Consider the following 16,169-nt stretch of genomic DNA (forward strand, 5'->3'; position numbering starts at 1 on the left):
TTTTCAGCTATGGTTTCATCTTGACTGCAAACCTTGACTGTCCATCTGATATAAAATTTGTCCTTTCTGAGTTAATACATTTGTCATTTGGAGATAGTGTTGTCCATTCGAATTTAATAATTCATGATTCTGGTATGATATTGTCCATTCTGAGCTAATATTTTATCATAATGCGATTAAATTTCCCATTCTGAGTTACTATTTTTTCTCAGAGATAACATTTTCCATTCCGACTTGATATTTTATCATTCTGATATAATATTTTCCGTTCTGAGTTAATATCTTGTCATTTGGAGGTAATATTTTCCATTCCGACTTAATATTTTTATCATTCTGCGATAAAATTGGTCCATTCTGAATTTATAATCTATCATTATGATATAATATTATCCATTTTGAATTAAGAGTTTATCATTATGGGGCAATGTTGTCCATTCTGACAAGAAAGCTATTTTTCAACAGTCGGCAGTTTATTTGTCAGCTATCCATTCCCTCAGCAAAAAATCCATATGACATTTTTACATTCATAAGACGGATATTCCTTAAGTAGATAAACATTTGCATATAAATTATCATTCAACAGACGATAGTTCACAAGGTATCCATCAACGACCGACAGTTCACCTGATAGTACCAGATATCGCATTGAGGTTATCCGTTAAACAGACGGTACATCTCTCGACAGTACAAGAGCTGGGACGTAGGCCATCTATTTAACAGTCTGCAGAACTATAGATATCAATTAGGCGAATGTCCACTCCATCGATATCTATCTAAAACACTGAAAGTTAACTTGACGAAATCACATCGTTTCCTAAATTGATGATCCTGTTACACGGTGCAGTAGATAATACGGGCTTCAAACGTTACATCCCGAGATATAAGATGGCCCAATTATCTTTGTGCACTAGCATCAGTAAGACTAATGGGAAAGTAAATCGCCAGGGTAGTAGTTATGTATCGTATACCGAGAACACGGCACCAACTCATTTGTTGTTAGACAGTACAACTTTGATCACATTCTTTGAGAACAAAGAAATCAACAACTTTCTTATAACCATTAACTAAGTCATCCCCAGTAGCTCCCCAGTCTATGTGTAGGATTCGTCCTTCAGCCTCTAGGAGGTGTTTGAATAATGCATTTGCCTTCTCCCGTACAATTTGTGCGTCGGTTGCAATAAAAATGCTATAGTTTCTGGCTTCCATGGCCTTAAGAAAGTTCCAGACATGTTTAAGTTGTTTCCCTTCTGTATGCGTGTCATCTCCTGGTATCTTGTCACTTCCACCCATACGAATATGAACACAGGCAAGTTTTGATACATTTTGTACAGTCTTGTTTACTGCTTCAGTGATCATGTTTGTAGGTTTGAAGAGGGTGTTAAAAAACTTTAGATAAATATCGGCATAATGTAATTCTAACAACCATGGTATGACGTTCTGCAAACCTAGAAACTTTCTAAAGTGTTCGGTATAATCCCAGTTCATACGTACGAAATTGACATCCTTTGTGAACATGCTTGCAAGGCCTGTTAAATTTCTTTTCCGAATTACATCCGGAGTTTCACAAAATAAATCGCGATAACCTGCAGACTTTTTTCCTTTGAGAATTGGCGGGTTATATTTCCAATCAAATGAATTTTGATTAAGATAATCAGTCAAGTTTCTCGATCGTGTGTAACTTATAAGAATTTGTGCGTAGCAATTATTTTGGCATACGTCATCATGCAAAAGTCAGCGTAACGTCAAAGAAAAAAACCCGCTGAAGTATTGATGGTCTGATTTTTAATCAATGTTGCAGGATAAAAAGAATATATGGTCCGATGAATGTCTTAAATTATAAGCTGCATTTTGACTCTGGTGAGAAAGACAAATTTATCTTTCTTCGCCCTGGCAAGTCGAAATATATATAGGGAAGTGGCAATAAAGAAAAACTTAAACATATAAATTAAGCACTTCACCCAATAGCAAGTTAAATACTTCCAGTTTAAGTGTCTGAATAAAATGAAGGTTTTAACACATAAATTAAGCACTTTACCCAATAGCAAGTTAAATACTTCCGGTTTAAGTCTCTGAATAAACTGAAGGTTCGATGAAAAGATTAATTTTCCTTTGTAAAGAAAACAATAAACCATAAAAATGAATTCAGAATCATGTTTCCTTGTCAGTTCAAAAGACTATATTAGACTTGCCCAAGTCCGAATGTCGACACGTTATAAACAATAGAATGAAAATTGTTTGATATTGGCAATCTGTTGTGTAATACAATATCCGTGGAATTCCGATATCCTACGACAGACACGGGGTTAGATAAGTATAGTGTATACACTGCGGTTGAAGTAACGTGACCGATAGCAATCGACACGGTCATATGACTTTATCAGGTGGGACGATCGCAGTGTAACAGGAAGTCTGTGGACAACTAGTTCTTCATCGAAACCCAAACAGAATTAAGACAAAAGGACCATGGGGTGGACCGAATCCTTACTGGTCATCGTAACTGGACTTCTGTTACACCACGTAAAGGTACGTGTGCGTATGATATTGTAAGAAGATTTTGGACTCGAACGAAGGGAGTTAATCTCTGTGTTTACAAACAGGATGTAACACGTACTAGAAGGCATTGTGTGTATTGTGATGGTGTATTATATTGAACGGTTTACGCTATGAACGTTGAACTGATACATATACCCATACAGATCACCAATATCCCCTAAAATAAATCACATCTCTACTGTCGCCTAACTCGTATCTCATCTCATTGGTTTTCACCGGGGTTAAAAACGGACGGGGAAGGGGGGTGTTGTTGTAAAACGGACACCACAATCCTATTATTATAATATAGATACAATGGAGATGATGTTAAACGGGCGTAATCGTATTATTATAATATAGATACAGGGGAGGGGGTGTAAAACGGAAAAATCGTATTATTATAATATAGATACAGGGGAGGGGGTGTAAAACGGAAAAAATCGTATTATTATAATATAGATTCAGGGGAGGGGGTGTAAAACGGAAAAATCGTAGTATTATAATATAGATACTTTAAAACTCTTCTTTATTAATATATTTAATCATTTCCTGTATATGTGGATCATGTATCACGTGTTTTTCAAACACACGACAAAACCTTTAAACTGTTCGCCTGTGTACAAAGCTAAGCGAGGACGAGGAGGTTTTATATCCTGTTTAACCTTAAGGATGTCTTCAGGTATATCTTTTGTACTATATCAGATATCTTAATGACATAGGTAATTACATATCTATTTATAAAGATTTTTCACTCCTACTTAACAGCTTTTGTTAATTTGATACATTATCATGTATATTTCCGAAAAAAAGATGTATATCTAATATCTAATATCACATAATAATAAAATTATTCAGGATAAAGACGTACAGATTTGTATACAAAACATATAAATATATGGCACATATAACATGTTATACATAATCATGAATGAGTTGTTTGCTACATCTTTAATGTATCAGCTAGTGATATTTATAAATAAAGACAAAAAGTACATATATCCTAGGATTTCCCAAAAAAGCGTTGAAACGCTTATTTCCATTGGGGTACACATAATTTTTTTTTCTTGCGCAAAATAAACAATCATATTTCAGAAACAATTCAGAGTATTGAATGAATCATTGTTATCATAGATATATGTTATCAACACTTCAAGTGTTTTATCTTTATGTGTCATTATGACTACCCATTTAAAATGTGACCCATGGTATTTACTTTACTCAAGTTATCTGTGTATACTAACATAGCTATCATACACTCCTAATGATACAGCAAAATTATTAAACTTCAAAAGTTTTCAGAGGGAAGATTTCAAACTTATTCAATTCCCCATATAGATAATTCATAATTTTTTACTTTTAGACTCATGCTTTTTTAAGATTTATTAATAGTATGAAATTTGTGAAAAAATCCTTCCTGGATTATTCAGAGTTTTAAGGACAACAAGCTGTGATCAACACTTAAAATACTCGAACACATGAGACAAATTTAAGTTGTTATAAGAGTTATATTTTGTCAGTCTGAGGTCTATGTCACGTGAATAAGTTGTTAATTGAAATATATGAAAAAAATGTTGTATATCGATAAGTTTTTTTACTGAATGGACTGAAAGTGCCTAAGTCAATTTCATATAATGTTCATCACAAAAGACTTTTTTTCGATGTTTCATGGATTTTCTCGTTTAAGGTAATGAAGTCGATAAATCGTTATTTATTTATTTATTTTAACTGTTATTTCTACTTTCAATAACTAGTAGATTATTCTACCATTGCCTATCTGGATACACCTTTCGCTTTTCATGGGCAGGTTTATCCACGCTTTTTAATGGTATGAGATTAATAAAAAAAATTCACCTCTTAGAGGTAAGATGGGGAGGGGAGGATAGACAACAGAACGTGAAGGGTTATCATCTCTGACATTATCGATTTGAGTTTTTGCTGATCATGACAACGATGTGAAGCACTGGAGCAACGAAAACACATATTAGTACACAACAAGGTCAGCAGGGTAAGAGAAAATTAATCATACGCCACTTGTTGGTGAGATGGGGAATTCCGACCCTTGGGAAAAGGTTACGTTACAAACAATAGGCAACCCTCATGTTTGCCATCATAATTGTCTTTTCCCTCCACTTGTCTTCCACTTCTGCTTATGTGGGATACACGTTTCCTGTGTGGACATGTATCCTGTGTGGATACACAAAGTGGACTTTGCCAATTGGAGGTCTTACTCCATCTCGTGAACAAAAGGAATTATTACACATGCTTTTGATGATTAATGATTAATGCAAAGTCACGGTTCTGACACAGATTCTATACCCTCGGGTAGAATATTCACATTCCACATACAAATGGTTAACTCTATCAATTTGAGGTTAGTGTTGATAATTTCATTCATGCTAAGAAAAAAAATCAGATATTTTAAGGAAATCTTTGTCACACACCAAGATATTGAAGGAATTCCTGAGTACGAAATACAGTAGGAAGGTATGATGTATGTATGTGGAGTATGAATATTCTACCCGGGGGTAGAGAATTTGGGTCAGAATCGGAGCTTTGGCCGAAAGGTAATCACCGCACCCACTCTAGATTAAAGTCTTTGATTATCGAACCAACTGTTTATGAAAAACGTCATTGGTGAATTTTAATGTGTAATATCAACGAATTATGTGGCCTGGAGTTGACCTATTTTAATGTGTAATATTAACGAATTCTGTGGCCTGGAGTTGACCTGTTTATTTCCTATTGTAGGGCGACACTTTCTGCATAAGCAGCACATACCCGTATTCAAATACATGGTGTTATGGAGGTGAGTATAACATCACTGTTTAAAATTTATTTACAATCTGTAATATTGTGCTAATGTCAATATTTCCAAGGACATTCACGAAAATGCGCGAAATAAAGGAAGGAAATCTGATACATAAGCGATGTTCTGAATGAGTCATTCTTGGTCGAAAACACAAATACCCTTACTCTAACCCTATACACAGGTATACAAACAGACACGTTTATTCTGATTTAATGACTTACCAACTCCGCTGTTACTGTCAACTTAATACCGATTGAATAAGTTATGCCAAGAATGTGGACACGTGATAAACAGTAATTAGTGGTAGTTTGGTTGAAAAGTTAGTGTATATAACACAGATTAGAGTCATGATACATGCATTCACTACATTAATTTGATGATATGTAATTGGAATGTATTTGATTCACTTAACTACGACTGTGTATCACTTCTGTTTGTCTCTAATTATAGACAGATATGTTTAGTATAAATATGCATCCCAGTTACAGAGTATCGTTTGGTTTAACCAGAGATGGTCCAGGCAAGACTCAAAAAAGAATCTTCGGTCGCTTTCACGTAACCGCTTGAAATGGTTGGACCAGCTGAACGTTCAAGAGAAAGGCCAAATACAGAACGGGACCGAACTTAGACTGCAGCGTATTCAGCACGTGCAGTTTGAGAGGTCCTGCTTTTCCTGAAAAGTATTAGTTTTTAGAATTTACGCATAAAGTAGGGTCGATACGCGCACATTTCTAGAATTATTTACAATACTACGGTTTAAAATGGATGAAATATTATGTTCATTATTATATATATATATATTGACAGTAAGTTCCGAAACTGTAAACTAGCTTTACATACATTATTTTAACACCCAGTACAAGTGTGTTCTTTAATTGTGAAATAATTTCGGGTTGCCGGAACCATATCGTGAAAGCGACCATTGTTGGCAGACCGTCCCAGACGCCATTATATTGCTTCCTCATGTTTAGGCGCGTTCTATCATTGAACAGTTTTTCCTCTTTAGTCATTTTAAAGTATTGCACTTATTATGTCACTATATATATATATATATTAAGAAAGTCTGTAATCACTAATTTTTGTAAATAGTTAACGCCTGGTTGTAAGAACTGATTTGAAGGTTTCCTTATTCATGCGCTCTGTCTGTCCAGCCGTCCGTCTGTCTGTCTATAATTCATTGATAATGAAACCATTCGTTAACCAGTTAGAAGGTTGTCATACTTTATCAAGTTATATGTTATTGTGATGTTTACTGTTATTTACGTTACAGATGACACCTACTGCTGTTATGATATTTACGTTACAGATGACGCCTACCGCTGTTATGATATTTACGTTACAGCTGACACCTACCGCTGTTATGATATTTACGTTACAGCTGACACCTACTGCTGTTATGATATTTACGTTACAGATGACGCCTACTGCTGTTATGATATTTACGTTACAGATGACGCCTACTGCTGTTATGATGTTTACTATTATTTACGTTACAGATGACGCCTACTGCTGTTATGATGTTTACTATTATTTACGTTACAGATGACGCCTACTGCTGTTATGATATTTACGTTACAGATGACGCCTACTGCTGTTATGATATTTACGTTACAGATGACGCCTACTGCTGTTATGATATTTACGTTACAGATGACGCCTACTGCTGTTATGATATTTACGTTACAGATGACACCTACTGCTGTTATGATATTTACGTTACAGATGACGCCTACTGCTGTTATGATATTTACGTTACAGATGACGCCTACTGCTGTTATGATGTTTACTATTATTTACTATTATTTACGTTACAGATGACGCCTACCGCTGTTATGATATTTACGTTACAGCTGACACCTACTGCTGTTATGATATTTACGTTACAGCTGACACCTGCTGCTGTTATGATATTTACGTTACAGATGACGCCTACCGCTGTTATGATGTTTACTATTATTTACGTTACAGATGACGCCTACCGCTGTTATGATGTTTGCTATTATTTACGTTACAGTTGACGCCTACCGCTGTTATGATATTTACGTTACAGCTGACACCTACTGCTGTTATGATATTTACGTTACAGCTGACACCTGCTGCTGTTATGATATTTACGTTACAGATGACGCCTACCGCTGTTATGATGTTTACTATTATTTACGTTACAGATGACGCCTACTGCTGTTATGATGTTTACTATAATTTACGTTACAGGTGACGCCTATTGCTGTTATGATGTGTACTATTATTTACGTTACAGATGACGCCTACTGCTGTTATGATGTTTACTATAATTTACGTTACAGGTGACGCCTACTGCTGTTATGATGTTTACGTTACAGATGACGCCTACTGCTGTTATGATATTTACGTTACAGATGACGCCTACTGCTTTACGTTACAGATGACGCCTACTGCTGTTATGATATTTACGTTACAGATGACGCCTACTGCTGTTATGATGTTTACTATTATTTACGTTACAGATGACGCCTACTGCTGTTATGATGTGTACTATTATTTACGTTACAGATGACGCCTACTGCTGTTATGATGTTTACTATTATTTACGTTAGAGATGACACCTACTGCTGTTATGATGTTTACGTTACAGATGACGCCTACTGCTGTTATGATATTTACGTTACAGATGACGCCTACTGCTGTTATGATGTTTACTATTATTTACGTTACAGATGACGCCTACTGCTGTTATGATGTTTACTATTATTTACGTTACAGATGACGCCTACTGCTGTTATGATGTGTACTATTATTTGCGTTACAGATGACGCCTACTGCTGTTATGATGTGTACTATTATTTACGTTACAGATGACGCCTACTGCTGTTACGATGGTTCTAGTACCTGCTGTTACCACACCTTTGTCTACGAGTACTGGTGTAAGTCTGACTGTAGTATATACCCGGTAGACAGAAATCACGTTTAGTATTGTATTCTATAATTTGTGTTGTGCTGATACGTAGTTCCCAAGTAGAGACTACAAATTTGTCCCTTTGTTGTTTCTTTCGACAAAAGTGCAAGAGGTTGTGTAGCTGGGCATGGATGTATGTGAGAAAGTTGGAACAGTCTTATTGTTATTGAAAACGGTGCGTGAGAAATCAGTATTGAATCAAGTAAGACTATTTCTGTATGAAAAAAAAATCACTTGAAGAAGATGGAAAGAAAAAGAAAATCGAAAAACAAGATGTACAGGTGTTAATGACACACTATCCAAAGGTTGCAACAAACTTCGGAGGTGGAACATTAAAACTAAACTTTGTAAAGCATGTGATAATTGCATGCGCATTTAGTGAAAAGCTTGCGTCTTCATTGTGCAATAGTTAATGCCAATGTTTAAGTTTTTCAAATGAAGGTCAAAGGTCAAGGTAACATGGTAACATTTTTTGCACCATCAGAAAGGTCTTGCCGCAAGGAGCACACATACCAAATTTGCAAGCCCTACCTGTTACGGTGCAATAGTTATGGACAAGGTTAAAGTTGACAATAGACTAACAAACAGATGCCAATAAACAATATGACCCAGATCGTTCGATCCGGAGCCATAATTAATTTGGTAAATTATTTTTTGAGATATACCAATGTCTGAAGGTGACTTCTTCGTTGCTCCGTCTTCCGATGACTCGTTCCAGAAGTGGATGTGATGTCATAGAGGGTGATCGTCGTATTTCTTAATATTTCGGTCGAGATTTATTATATGTAGATGTAGACTGACGAAAATGGCCCCCGCCGAGGTAAAGGAGCTTCTCCTTTACATTGGCATTCTTGTGAACATGCCATTTCCTAGATATATGATTTTGATACTTTATTGTCACAGGGTTCTGGTCGATATGGGTCATCGTTTTCTTTTCTATCGTAAGCTGCATCATATGCCTCCGACGTCGACGTGCTCGTCAAAACTATATACGGTTTGGACAACCGGAGTATGGAAGTCGGACAGTTGTAACGACAGCAACATCAAACACTCAAGTCGTCTACCCTTCACAACAGGGCTACCCCCAACAGCAAGGCTATCCCCCACAGCAAGGCTATCAACAACCAGCCACCGCGAGCTACCCAACGGCTCCGCCTACCTACTCTGCTGCTGCTGCTCCTCCTCCGGGTTATACTGCCCCAGAGGTCCGTTTTGTTTAGGTTTAGGTTGAAACGTACTTTTATTGTTTAACAGCATTGCATACAATTTATTCTCGTTTTCAACCTTGGTCCAACTTTTTTTTAAGTCTGTTTTATTTCTATCGTGTAAAGTTTTCAAAACAATCTTTGTCGTGAAAATTTAGGCAAAATGGAAATAAATGTGTACCATTTAACGAGATTTACAAAACGATAAGTTGAAAAAGAATATTTTTCGTTAGAAGCATAATACAAAGTATTACACAAATGCATTTGATGCCGATAATTGTATGTTAGATTTACAGTGTTATAATTTGTTTTATTTTTCTGACAGAAATCCGCTCCGCCACAATACCAGTGAAATGACATGGTCACCTCCAGGGACAGAAGTAAATGTAGTATGGACGCTCGGTCTATCTCCATGTCTGGTGGATTAATGACACTTGTAAAAACAAACATTACATCGTACAGTGTAAAGTAGCTGTGTTACTTACTTATTTGTTCAACAACAGAGAGACAGGAAGAAGTTAATCAATGTTTACGATTTAGTAAAATGATAAAAAAAAACCTTTGTGTGATTAATGTATTATATATAACCAATTAATGCTATGTCGTGCTCTTTGTTGATGAAGTATTTTCTTATATTCTTATAATTTAGCATTGCTTTCATAGTTTGTTCAGATAAATGTGCAATAACTGAATATGTCTGACATTATGCATTATTAGCTGTGAAGGTTTCATTCCTTTTTGTTGTATATAATATTTATTCAAGATAGAGATAAGGAAGATTTTTTTATTTCATTTTTTTAAAATTTGTATGGATACCTAACATATTTTGATAAAACGTAAAACATGGATTTTTATAACCTGATGTTAATCGGTACACACACAATAATATCCTTGCCATGTCTCATCCTTCGCTGCCTTACAGTGCTCCAACAGGTGAATAACTACCTAAGTATATGTGGGACGATGTTACGGTTAACTCGATTGACTTGACTGATTGAAACTCGAAATTGACTTTAAAGGAAAGTGTAATATTTATATCCGCACCAGTTTTTCGTCTTGCATTTGACAAAATTTAAATCCCACACATGAACTCTGATACTGGGTTATAACTAGGTTTGAAAGAAAAAGTAACATTATTGAGATATTGTCGTTTTTACATTTGATTAACATTATTGATTATTGACGAGTATAGTTTTTGTCATCATATTGTTGTATATTAAAGATGTCTTATGTTTTTCATTTTAATGCACAACTTTTAATATGGTTTTTGATTATACATTTATAAAAAATTTCGACAAGAAATATTTCAAATCAAAATTTATATACACAACGTACAAGTAAGATTCTGGTCACCGTTTAGTTGAGATTCGATACCTGATTGGTTGAAATTAATCTATCACATTTTGAGAGGACTTTGGAATTTGAAACAAAAACGAATCTCAAAAAAAATCAGGGCATTATTTTAGGAATTGACGACAGCTCCCAATATACACCCCAGATTTTATCTACACTTCCCATTCACTTAGGACCACAATCTAAAGATAAACTGTCACTGGAGATTAACGTTGGACCTTTTAGTATTTTTCGCAAATTGATGCTAAAGTTGGAAGATATGTATTTATTTATCTGATACTTTAGAGGGAATTGAATGATTGACAGAACAGTTTCATGCGTGGTAGAAAAACAAAGGGCAAATATTTTCTCGTATACAACAATCATTGGGACCCTACAAGATCGGGACATACGTCTCTCAGAAATACTTCCCCTTTTCTTGGTCGCGGGGGGTGGGGTGGGAAGGGTGGACTCCTAGAGTCCTTACCATTTTTATAATTCTGACAGGGGATGCTAATATGTTATTATATTTATGTAGATTAATGTTTTAATTAAAGTAAGAGTATTAGCATGCTTAATTTTTAGTAATTAAATTACAAAGAGATAATGTTGCTGTTCTAATAAACATGCCACAAATTTAACTTCATTTGTTTGAAATTTTGTATTATAATAAAACATTCCCCACAGAAGGAAAAAGTATGTACTAGACACCTGTGTTGATATATTTCCTGTAATAAATTGGTAATAAAATGTTCAGGCTGAACGACTTCCTTGACTGGAAAACAGAAACACGATATTAAATGTCACAAATTTGATATACACAAATTATTTTTGTTTACTTCAGGTGATTTTAGCTCAATGTGATGATGGAAGAATGGGTACACATTCTAAAATATAATCTACATTCTTTTTAACCCCATCTGTCAATGGTACATCAATCACATATTGCTTGAAGGTAAAAGGAAACAACCGGTACAGTCATTTCATCAAATCACCTATATAAAGATAGATTTTGGAAGAGACGTATATTTTTCAGGAAACAATGGGGCATTCGTGTCTCCTAGTGGTAATTAGCCAATATATAAGTCACAAGATGATGTATAAACATGACCTCAAAACCTTGGTAAGGTCATATTAACAGGCCCTGTTCCTGATGATGTCAAAAAGTCTGGTCCAATTATCCTAACGTTCTGGGGAGATCTCCATTGTCTACCTATATATCTACCTACACCTCACCTGTATTGTATATCAGGGAGTCTGGTCCAATTATCCTAACATTCTGGGGAGATCTCCATTGTCTACCTATATATCTACCTACACCTCACCTGTATTGTATATCAGGGAGTCTGGTCCAATTATCCTAACGGTCTGGTGAGATCTCCATTGTCTACCTATATATCTACCTATACCTCACCTGTATTGTATATCAGGGAGTCTGGTCCAATTATCCTAACGTTCTGGGGAGATCTCCATTGTGTTCCTATACCTCACCTGTATTGTATATCAGAGTCTGGTCCAATTATCCTAACGTTCTGGGGAGATCTCCATTGTCTACCTATATATCTACCTATACCTCACCTGTATTGTATATCAGGGAGTCTGGTCTAATTATCCTAACGTTCTGGGGAGATCTCCATTGTCTACCTATGTATCTACCTATACCTCACCTGTATTGTATATCAGAGTCTGGTCCAATTATCCTAACGTTCTGGGGAGATCTCCATTGTCTACCTATATATCTACCTATACCTCACCTGTATTGTATATCAGGGAGTCTGGTCCAATTATCCTAACGTTCTGGGGAGATCTCCATTGTCTACCTATATATCTACCTATACCTCACCTGTATTGTATATCAGGGAGTCTGGTTTAATTATCCTAACGTTCTGGGGAGATCTCCATTGTCTACCTATATATCTACCTATACCTCACCTGTATTGAATATCAGAGTCTGGTCTAATTATCCTAACGTTCTGGGGAGATCTCCATTGTCTACCTATATATCTACCTATACCTCACCTGTATTGTATATCAGGGAGTCTGGTCCAATTATCCTAACGTTCTGGGGAGATCTCCATTGTCTACCTATATATCTACCTATACCTCACCTGTATTGTATATCAGGGAGTCTGGTCCAATTATCCTAACGTTCTGGGGAGATCTCCATTGTCTACCTATATATCTACCTATACCTCACCTGTATTGTATATCAGAGAGAGTCTGGTCCAATTATCCTAACGTTCTGGGGAGATCTCCATTGTCTACCTATACCTCACCTGTATTGTATATCAGGGAGTCTGGTCCAATTATCCTAACGTTCTGGGGAGATCTCCATTGTCTACCTATATATCTACCTATACCTCACCTGTATTGTATATCAGGGAGTCTGGTCCAATTATCCTAACGTTCTGGGGAGATCTCCATTGTCTACCTATATATCTACCTATACCTCACCTGTATGGTATATCAGAGAGAGTCTGGTCCAATTATCCTAACGTTCTGGGGAGATCTCCATTGTCTACCTATATATCTACCTATACCTCACCTGTATTGTATATCAGGGAGTCTGGTCCAATTATCCTAACGTTCTGGGGAGATCTCCATTGTCTACCTATATATCTACCTATACCTCACCTGTATTGTATATCAGGGAGTCTGGTCTAATTATCCTAACGTTCTGGGGAGATCTCCATTGTCTACCTATATATCTACCTATACCTCACCTGTATTGTATATCAGGGAGTCTGGTCCAATTATCCTAACGTTCTGGGGAGATCTCCATTGTCTACCTATATATCTACCTATACCTCACCTGTATTGTATATCAGAGTCTGGTCCAATTATCCTAACGTTCTGGGGAGATCTCCATTGTCTACCTATATATCTACCTATACCTCACCTGTATTGTATATCAGAGTCTGGTCCAATTATCCTAACGTTCTGGGGAGATCTCCATTGTCTACCTATATATCTACCTATACCTCACCTGTATTGTATATCAGAGTCTGGTCCAATTATCCTAACGTTCTGGGGAGATCTCAATTTTCTACCTATATATCTACCTATACCTCACCTGTATGGTATATCAGAGTCTGGTCCAATTATCCTAACGTTCTGGGGAGATCTCCATTGTGTTCCTATACCTCACCTGTATTACAGTTCTAGTATCACGTTCAGATTGAGATTTGCGTCAATCACATACTAGCATTGTTCTGGTTTGCAGAGGATTCTTTGAGACGGGACAATATGACGGAACGCACAGAATTATGGCGACATTGACATCTATTCTAGTCATAAAGACTCCACAGAAAATATATTTTTAGATATACAATACAGTTAGCAACATCAGAGATATGATCACAATACACATTTTTTTTCAAGTTGATATTTCTAAAACTGATTGAGTAATAAATTCAATTTTTTTCGATCGCCGACGGCACTACACGTTATGTGACACACTCGAGAGCAACGTTTTCAATCATAGAATTTGAAATACGAAATTAAGTGAGTGACATCAACAGATATGTAATTAGTGACATTAACATACGAAGTTTCAGTTTCATCTATGAAAAGTGAACGAATTATGACGATTGTACACTACTAGCAAGAACGACAGCTTGGCACACGTGTGTGCTTTTTATACAAATATCATTGGTGATTGTGATGCGTCTGCAGACGCTTTTAATATAAATGTTCAAAAAAGTTATTGACTGAAGCCACAACTCTTTACTGCAAGCGATCGGTAAGTTTTCATTAATATATACAGTAATAATGTTGTTTGTTTTTGTTGCTCATGATTGTTTGCAAACCAGAGAATCCCGACGATCAATTAAGGCAAAATCTTCCACGGAAAAAAAGTGGAGAAAAAATCCTACATGCATGTAATGTGCGCGCTCCCTACTTAAGACCTTCATTTTTTGATGAAAAAATGCGCACTTTACACTAATATAACTTTTTAAAATCTGTCCCCATCCAAGTAATCACAATATCTACTGAAGTGAAAACGTTTTGCTGAATTTGCAAAGACAAATTTGAAATATATATATACTATAAACATGTTATTTATGAGTCAGTACATGAATCTAGTCGGGTGTCTGGCCAACAAGAGTGATTAGTATGAACTGAAATAAATTGCTTCGCATTTGTTGTAAAATAAATAAAGTTGATGTCGTATCTTGTTTAAAATTATTCGTTGTAACATAAAAAGTGAATTATTTTTCATGAACTACAACATCCATGAAACCGGTTTATATTTCAATCACTGTTGTAAAAGGTTTTGGAAACATGATGAATGAAATCATGACAATATGTGGTTTAGTTTTACATCACTTTACTGTGTGCTTTGAATCGATCAATGTCCTGACCATATCGATGTAGAAGATAGATGATTCAGTAGATAGGGATAATGTTTGGTGATCGTTAGTACGTTTTATGATCCAAGAAATATGTTACGGAAATCCAAACCAGATCCAACTGCATGGACAGTTGTCTGCGAACACGTTCCAACAGAAGCAAAATGGTCCCCAGCGCCCTCGTGGTGATGGAAACTGACCTAAAACGACACATTTTTCAGCATTATTACAACTTGGTGGAGTTATAGATTTACTTCCCTTGATTATGACGTCATAAATGTTGCGCTAGCAACTTCCAATTTCTTGATTTATTGTCATGTATCTGATCAAAAATTAGTTCCTTTGAACCCTGTAGTATCGTTTTATTTACTAAAAAAATATATATGATTAAAGAAATGCTGCCTTAGCTACAAATTATTTCAAAGTCTGTACGACTCGGTTAATTGGAATGACGGTACTATAGTACAACGACAAAAAAGACGACAATCCAACCCTTGAATATTTATGTTCAGTGCCCATTTTTCCATATGATTGCTGCAGTATTACCTCGTATCTTTTCAGCTAGAGTACAACGATTTTTTTTCTAGAGTACGATGTTTATTTTTCAAAGTAATATGATAAATGTTGAACTTGCGCAAACTGTTGCTGCGGCAAATTAAAGTAAACATCTTTACCACGTGACTGTCTGGTCCATATATGTATCATTAGTATTAGTACTGACCAAATGTGTAAAATGACCCGAAACATGTAAAACAAAATCAAATAGTACCTTGCAATTGACCAAATGCTTTTTCCAGTAACACAATTTTCTCTGTATAAGGAACAAACAATACCCTATTCATAAGATACACAGAAATATACCATAAGAACGATATCCTAAACAGACAATAAACTATGTGTCACGTATGTTTTTTTCATGTTGATAATTGTCGGTTAAGCCTGACTCGGGTTTTTTGTGATTACAATGGGATGTCGAGATCAATCACATGTTTATATTAATTCCA

The 16,169-nt window shown here is 35.8% G+C and overlaps 1 protein-coding gene and 1 pseudogene across 1 annotated transcript; one reads left to right on the plus strand and one right to left on the minus strand.

Annotated features, from left to right (window-relative positions):
• Positions 1-922: 922 nt before the first annotated feature.
• On the minus strand, positions 923-1,683 carry LOC132558873 (uncharacterized; annotated as a pseudogene).
• A 690-nt stretch (positions 1,684-2,373) lies between these two features.
• On the plus strand, positions 2,374-11,454 carry LOC132558880 (WW domain binding protein 1-like). Its single transcript, XM_060223497.1, has 5 exons — positions 2,374-2,523; positions 5,281-5,338; positions 8,176-8,244; positions 9,180-9,481; positions 9,807-11,454. The coding sequence occupies exons 1-5, from the start codon at positions 2,464-2,466 to the stop codon at positions 9,831-9,833; spliced, it is 516 nt and encodes a 171-aa protein (XP_060079480.1). The 5' UTR covers positions 2,374-2,463; the 3' UTR covers positions 9,834-11,454.
• Positions 11,455-16,169: the final 4,715 nt, after the last annotated feature.

This window comes from Ylistrum balloti, unplaced genomic scaffold, assembly GCF_031769215.1.
Source record: "Ylistrum balloti isolate Yb309-2 unplaced genomic scaffold, AGI_CSIRO_Ybal_v1 Utg370834, whole genome shotgun sequence".
Classification (NCBI taxonomy): Eukaryota; Metazoa; Mollusca; class Bivalvia; order Pectinida; family Pectinidae; genus Ylistrum; species Ylistrum balloti.